Genomic DNA, 8116 nt, shown 5'->3' with positions numbered 1-8116 from the left:
CTTTTTTTTTTTGTTTGTTTGTTTTTAATTATTATTGTTTATTTATTTTCTTCCATGCTAATATTTTGCTAGATTATTAACATATAGGACAACAAAACGGAAATGAACAGATCTTGAAACGAGTAATAATTCAAGTGGTGCTATATTCCAATTTGCTAGCAGTGTTAGTTTTGTCAACCCGCTTGTTTTTATTCTACATGTGGTTAGGTGCAAGCTGTGGACACAAACACAAAACTAAAACTTCAAACTGCATCTTTACACACATCGCTTACCACTTAAATGAACGAAACACCAAGCGTTTCCATCTTATATGTTTATTTTGATTTTTTTCAATCATCATCAAAATTTTTACAAAACATTTTCTGACAATAATTTACTCAAAGAGCCATATGTTTGCACTTGGACCGAGTCTGCACAAAAGTGTGTCAGGTCTGAGTACAATAAAAGCAAAATTCCAGATGAGAGAGGGGAGGGGGGGGCATAAGCTAAAAAAAAAAAAAAAAAAAAGAAAAACAAACAAAAAAAAAACTACCAAAGAATAGAATGCCACACATATTTACACCCTACAGAAATCGATGTTCTGCAGAAATTGGATGGGAGGGAGACAGCAGGGATTCCGTCATTTTGCGCATTTACAGTATGAGGCTGGGAAATAAAGGGAAAAGTGCTTTGGGCCTGCGTGGACACAAAGACTTATTCTCATATTGCGGTCTGTCTGCTCCCTTCTACTTTCTCTCTCACCGTCCCAACAAATTCAACGCAGGAAAAAAAAATGACGCTTGTTTAAATTCAAACCTTACCTTCTTCAGTGTTCACATTAAATACAATTAAGGGCGTAAACGGGCTTTGTCAGGCAAATGAGAAAGTGTGTTCCCCTGGCAGAGGTTAATGATCACATCTTGCTATTCTGTGTGCCCTCTGACATGAGCAATGACAGAAAAACTGTGTCGGGACAATATGAGTCACAGGTTAAAGACCTTGTGCTAATGTGAAACAGCAATGGACAATAATAATCAATGGGGACCAGGCAGGCATGAGCATCAGTCGCAGTGACATCGGCAAAAGGGAGGTAGAGGAGCACACACAGGACCGTTATTTATTACGTAGTTATCTTGTAATTACACATCCATTTAAGCCTTTAACATAGCAATGTTGACAGAAATAAAATGTATCTTTTTTTTTTTATGTCCCACTCACTATATCAAATCAGAATTATTTTGAAAAAAAGCTCACGTGTGCTGTCGGGGTATGTGAAGCAGTGTCTTGTGGATGAGAAACGTGGTGCACAGCAGAGCAGGGAAAGCCGTAAATCGGTATTGGACTTGGAATTAATTTCTCAAAATCTATTTATTAGGTAATGGATTAGAAATCACCGAACCATCACTGATTGCCTTCGGTGAGCTCAATTTGATGGCTGCGCCAAAAGCTAAAGTCAGTATTATTAAAGTGTGTCCGCTCCTGTTTGGTCTTAAGTTTGAGGCTTTCAGCTGACACATACGATGGCCGAGAAAGCTCTCAACAATTGCAACGCATCAACATTGAACTACAATGCTATTGCAAAAAGCCGCAACGAGGCAAAAGCCACAAGGGAAGTGACTGAATTTCCCGCGGAATGGGAAAAGACACAAAACGAAAAAGGGAAAAAAGGTAGATTTTAGTCCGGCCTACAAATCAGCCCTTCTGCGTGATCTAACTCACGAAACTGGCAAACGACAAAAATTGGCCTCAGAACGTGTCAAAAGCGCCACTGCCACATGTTTGTGTACGTATTAACTATTCTGACATCTCCAGCTGCTACTGGGCCATCCCATTAAAAGAGGGCGGGGGGCAAAACCTCATATTGAGAAAACAGAGTCAAAGTCAAACTGTTACCCCACTTCTGTTTGACGAAACACTTGAGGTGAGAGTCTCTCTGCCGTTGTTTGTATGTGAGCATGCATATATTTAAACATCGTACAAAATGCCGACAATTCTAGAATACCCTTTCCTCGCCTTAAAGTAATTGTGTGTTCAGCCGTGCGCAAAGCACAAGACGTTTGTATCCTGTTAGTGTACCGGGAATGAACTTGCCTGAAACATTCAGGGATGTAACGAAAGCTTTCGTTGTGACAGAAAAAAAATGTACTCGCATTTATCCACGTGTCCTCCCAAATTTACGGTGATTCTGGTGTACCCACTGATCTCTGCTGCTGCATTTAGCGCTTCCTTGGAGCATAAGCACAAACAAAAAGAATATTTTTCAATATAATTCTCTAGACATGTTCTTTTTCCTCACCACACCGTGATCAAAAATTTTAAAAAAGAAAGAAGAAGAGAGAAGAAAAATAATTAAATCAATGAAAGAAAACCTCCCAGCAGGAATGAGGGGGTGTCGGGGAGCTTGCTGTGTTCTGAATCCTAAACAAACAAAATTGGGAGAATCACAAAATAAAACCTGTTGGCGTTGTGGGCCTCATACAGGTAGGACTTGAACTTCAGCTCAAACATGCATCATTAAACATGCGGAGCCTTAGCATCCCACTCCTTGATGGTGAAAAAAAAAATGGAGAGAAAACTAAACAAAAGAAAAAATAATTACTCGATGCCTGAAAGACAGAATTGTTGGTATTCTATTAAAGAAGTAAAACAGTAAGAATGGTCACTGAAATATCTTGGCACTGACAAGAATGAAAATAAATAAAACATGACGACAAAAATAAATAATTAAAAACAGGCATTGCTTTATTTTAGAGACCCAACAGAATTTTGTCAAAGAAAGAAAGAAAAATGATGCCCCCCCCTCCAAAAAAAAAAGGTGGTTGTTTATTAACATGGTGTGAACCACTCTGAACATGGACCATAAAAATTTAGAATTGTCATCATATGCGTTGCTCTGGTGTAAATGAATAATTTAAAATCATTTTTGCATTGATGTCAATGAAGCAGGATGAAACCAATCAATATATTCATTGATTTATTTTAACATTTCAATTAATTGTTCAGCCTTGAAGATTATCAATATTTGACTCGACTGCTATTCCGGACTAAACCAGAGATAAACTGTAAATGAGGCTACTTTTCCAAGCGTGAGTACCAGACACGCTTTTTTTTTTAATTGGTTTACTAGCATGAAGAAGCCAATTCTTTCAAAAAAGGAAATGGGTATTTTAAAAATGTTGATCTTCCAATCAAAATAAAAAACCACTCACACACATCAGTTAAAAGGATCTAGCTGAAAACACATTTGCCAGCTGTTGACTGCTAGATTTCCAGTCACAAGCCTGGAAAAACAAATGTGGTCCAATTGGCGGTTCAAAAAAAAAATCAAAGAAAATTGGAATATTCCCCCATGTGCCTGCAGATGCAAAATACTGTTTTGTGAAATCTCCTCCCAAGATAAAACAGCATTTGTGTTTGGGTCAAAGGGTTAAAACACAGCGACAAACCTGCCTGTTTGAACACTTCAGCTAATTTTCTGCCACATTTTTTTATTTATTTTATTTTTTGTTACCATGCTTATGATTGGCTCAGAACAAAGCGGTAAATCATGGCTGCTGCCATTGTTGCAGGGTGATTTGTTGCAATACGCAGAACCACAGAAGGCAAAACCAACCAAAGTATCAAGGTCCAGCATGGGACTTGACAAGCTTCATGAGCCAGACAGGAAGTACGACATCACAGGGGTTGGAACGGGTCCCTCCAAAACATTTACGCTCCCAACATGTTCTTCTCAGGCCGGTATCTTTTGTAGTGACGCAGCCCAAAGTATTAGCATGCAAGGATAAATCATTAATCAGGTATCGGCAGATCAACAAGAGGCTGAGTCGGGCGTGAGCAGGATTTCTAGAGAGCAAGGCAGAATTGAGTTTGCTCCTATTATAAATACATTGCTACATAGGAAACGCCACCAAGCAATTTTACGAAGCAAATCAACGCAATGTACTGTACATCAAGGGAGGCTGAACCCTTCATTTTTTTTTTTTGTAAGGGGGGGTGTAGGGGGGTTAAAATTGGGAGCATTTGCTGATCGTGGATTGCATTTGTTCAAATACAAAGTAATGACACATTAAAAGAAATACTGGGATGAGACGAGCAGTCATATGACTTGGGATGGAACTCACGGCGCCGCGTATGGCCGCCGAGATGAGACGAGCGTGGCTGTGTCGCAAATGGGCTCTCAAACGTAGCTTTGGGCGATGATTGGATGAGAAAAACCGCTTTGGGTTTCATTGGTTATGGGAGCAAATAGAAAAATATTTATCATTGAAACAGAAGCAGTACAGTTTCAACTTTATAACACACAGATCCCACGCTGGAATATGAATAAGGCTCCTCTTCTGTTCATAAGATGCTTGAGCAGAAAGTCATATTTTCTTGCCATTTCAAAAGATGTTGTATGTACATGATAAATAAGTTCTATTTGATTTTGACCTTTGATACGGTTATAGAATGTCTTGACATCATCATTGCACGCCTCAAAAAGTGTCTCTTTTCTTCATGACAACCAACGCAAAGAAAAGATAAATAATTACCCCAGTTTCTTATCTTGTAAAAGTCCATGTGGAAAATGTTGGTCTCAGTTTGTTCAGTTCATCTGGTGATAGAGCTGAGAAGCGGTCCGATATCTCCAGGTTTATCATCATTGCATGAAAAAAACAAAACAAAAAAACAGAAACAAGATCCCTGTGCATTGCTTGCGTTCTTACTCCACAATTCAGCGAATAGCAACGCTCGACATGTTTGCCGAAAGTTTACAGAGAGCCATGATGTCACGCACCGGACAATCGGGAGATGTCAGGCATTTTTTTTTTTTCCCCGATTCATCCTTGTCAACGTGATGATTCAAGATTCCCCCCACGAGGCACTGCTTTGCACTGTGGTGGGGGAGTGGAGGATGCGGGGGGGGAGCAACATGGTCAGAGATGACGCTCTCCGAAATTTTCCTCATGTGATCAAAGTCCGACATGATTCCAAATGGGGCAATGAGGGTGGTCAGTGGACCTCTTCAGGGATACGGTATGTACAATACTTGGCAAATCGTTGTTGGGCGACACCTGTCGATGAATTTCCGCCATTCTTTTAAGAGGACCTTAAGTGTTGCTGCGGAATGATTTGAGGACCGGACGGGATATAACTACATGGTGAACACAAACTCAGAAAGCCAATTTGTAACAACCAAAACACAGACGTTGTTTTGAGTACCAAACAATGTAACTTCATCGAATTTTAAGAATGCCCTCAGTGTATGCGCAAAAAAAAAACAAAAAAAAAACCTCTTTGGTTTGATATGTTTTTGACGTCATTAATTATATTTCACATTCCAAATTAAAAGTTAAAAAAAAGCAAAGACAAACTCTGTAATTTTTCACCTTGAGAGCGGGGTGATCATTTTGAAATAATTATAGAAATTTGTATCTGTGTATGTCACAGTTACACACCCTGTTCTTCAGCTGAAATCTAACTCCTTTTTTGTGTGATTGCTCCTTTTCGTGTTCTGTACATGCAGTGCCGTCATTTTGCCAAAGCACAACCCCACATGTTGAAATGGCAAAAAAACCCAAAAAACATTCAAAAAATAAACTTCTCTTTTACATAGCCCAGACCATCTTCAATTCGCTGTTCCGGAAAATAATGTGCCGTCCTGGGGACTCTGTATTTGCTCAGATTGTGTGTCCTGATACCAAAACCTTTCTTCTTTCTAATGTTCATACTCGTGTTTCAAACGCAAGGTCAATAACCAGCTCAGCTGCCCCATTATTTTCAAGTCACAATTCATCAGAGGCTCATGTCCCGCTCGCTAGCGTCCAAATTTAAGTGTGCCGGTGCGCTCGGTGGGAATACTTCCGCTGGGAGCGTCCGTCGTTGGCCTGAGTGCTGGTGGAGGGGAACGGGGCCCTGGCGCAGAGGGCCCGATGGTGGCGGCGGTCGGCACGGCCGGGAGCGCCACTGTCTGTATTGTGCCCCTCTCACAAGGCCCTAGGTCTTCCAGGCCCTCAAGACCCTGAGGGGGGCCCTCGTAGCCCATGTTTAGCCGCAGGGGTTGATGGGCTTGGCAGTAGTCTACAATCGGCTGCTCGTATCGGTAGAAGGTCAGTGCGCCCATCTGATGAGGAACCTGTTTCGTGGGTGGGCAGAGGAGAAGGAGAAGGAAGGGTGGGTGAGTTGAGTAAATGGAAGAGACACGATCACATTTTGGAAACGATGAGGCAAATTGTTTCGAAAAACACGTTGCCTAAAGCAACACGGACGACACCAGATTTGAGTTGATTTTGTAATATAATGCTTCTGTGAATTTGTGATACATGCCGAGGAAAGCTTATCGATATGTGGGGATGTTAATGCGGAATTATGTTCTCACTTTAAAATTTTGTGTCCATATTTAAAAAAAGGTTAACACTTATGCTCAGTCTCAGAAGAATGTTGGTTTTGCTAGCTTAATACTCTTCGCTAATGAGTGATTGTTGGGGAGTATTTGCAATCAAGGGAATGAAAACATTCACTCTTTTTATTTTACATTTACCAGCAGAATTATGACACTCAACTCGGTATGCAAGAAGATAATAAAGACCTGCAGGGATTTCGATTTACGTGACCACAATTCTCATAATCTCTGTATTTTCGGTTTAAGGGTCTGTAAATTTTTTGTTGTGGAAAGAACCAGAATTAGAAGTCTGGCAAACTTTTGGACCTTCAACGTTACGGCTAATCATCTGATTAAACCAAGACTGGACTTTTTTTTTTTTACCATTTTCACATAAAATATGATGGCAAAATAAACGCCTAAAAAGTAGCCGAAATAAGTGGGCATATTTATTCAGTCATATTGATGTACTCCTTCCTGAAAATACTGAACAAAATGAAAAGGGGCATCAAAAACTTTGGTTAAAAAACCTGTATCCTTATTCAACACATATTTACTTCCAAAAAGCAGTTTGCTTTTTCGCTGAACTGGAATCGTGGAGACATACATTTAATTAAAAAAAAAAAAAGAGGTGTTAGGTTTATGCCCTAAATGATTAAATCTTGCATGTGGAGTTATCAGTACGTAGAAGTTGTTTAACTGAAAGTAGATTTTTAATTAGCAACCAGTTCTCGGTCGACCCCGCCTCCCTCCAAAGCATCCAGCCCGCTAATGAGGTAAGAAAGTGAATGGGAGGATGATTATATTTAATGGTGCATTAAAGCACTTTTTTTGACTGTTGGGATAATACATTTTTTTTTTTAAGCACGACATAGCTTTGAAACATTGCTTTTTCATAATGTTTATAATCTTTTCAAGCGCAGTTTAATGTGCATTTGTGGCGCAAATCCTTCAGCCCAATTGGCAGCTTATTGCTGGCCCGCCATCATCATCCTCACAGAGTGGCCACATGCGTCTCCAGCCACCTAAAAACGTTTGCCTGGAAGCATCTGCGGCAATTGCTTTTTACAAAAGTGATGCATTTAATGTGAAAAATAAAGCTAGTCGTGACATTTAAGAATTGGATGTGGGGATGAGTTTTTAGGCACACAAATCCTGAATGAAGAATGTACTTTCTCTCCTGTGTCATGCCACTTGTGTTACAGCCAGGAGCGCATGTCACATCTGGTCATGTGTTTAGTGTGTGCCCACCGCCACCCCCTTGCTCCCACCATGCCAAACAAGCACATGTGACTCTTGTGACAACTCATCCCTCTTAATTTTCCAGTGCACAATAGAGCCTGTGTAAAGCTCGGCTGATTACAAGAGTTGTCGAATGGCTTTGAAAAAGACAAAGGATAATTTTTTTTTTTTTTAAATCTACATGAAATTATAAGGCAAAGGTGGCGGCTGACCTGGATTCAATAAACCTGTGTCGCGCAGGGTAAATTATCTAATTGCGATAGATGGCTGCTGCATCAAAAGGATCCATCTTTCTCATGCTTTTGATCGAAATATTTGAACTCTTTCTCCCAAAACAACTTTTTCTCCCAACACTGGCTAAAGACCAGTGCCGCTGATTAAGAGAAACTGATTCACATCCTGGCAGCTTTGTTCTGTTGGCACAAGCTGGAACTTCTTGCCAGAGCCTGCTCGAGTTTGATCGAAATGCTAACATGGCCTCCCCAAACTCCTCCAACCCTCAATTGATTGTGAGCCAATAATGAGCCATTGATT

At 40.3% G+C, this 8116-nt stretch overlaps 1 protein-coding gene across 2 annotated transcripts in view; it reads right to left on the bottom strand.

Annotated features, from left to right (window-relative positions):
* Nucleotides 1-298: 298 nt before the first annotated feature.
* The window catches only part of LOC148319395 (leucine-rich repeat transmembrane neuronal protein 4), a 78358-nt gene continuing 70540 nt past the window's right edge, over nt 299-8116 (bottom strand). Inside the window, exon 3 of one of the 2 annotated variants that reach the window (XM_088281867.1) lies at nt 299-6094. In XM_088281867.1, coding sequence (XP_088137993.1) covers nt 5777-6094 — 318 coding nt within the window. In that variant the 3' untranslated portion in view covers nt 299-5776. The remainder of the gene's footprint in view (nt 6095-8116) is intronic. The other variant, XR_015839792.1, reaches the window with a different exon arrangement.

This window comes from Idiotropiscis lumnitzeri, chromosome 18, assembly GCF_059441095.1.
Source record: "Idiotropiscis lumnitzeri isolate Australia: NSW breed Sydney's pygmy pipehorse chromosome 18, RoL_Ilum_1.0, whole genome shotgun sequence".
In the NCBI taxonomy this organism is placed as follows: Eukaryota; Metazoa; Chordata; class Actinopteri; order Syngnathiformes; family Syngnathidae; genus Idiotropiscis; species Idiotropiscis lumnitzeri.
Note: the sequence above shows the minus strand (reverse complement) of the source record. Positions and strands in the feature narration are given on the sequence as shown.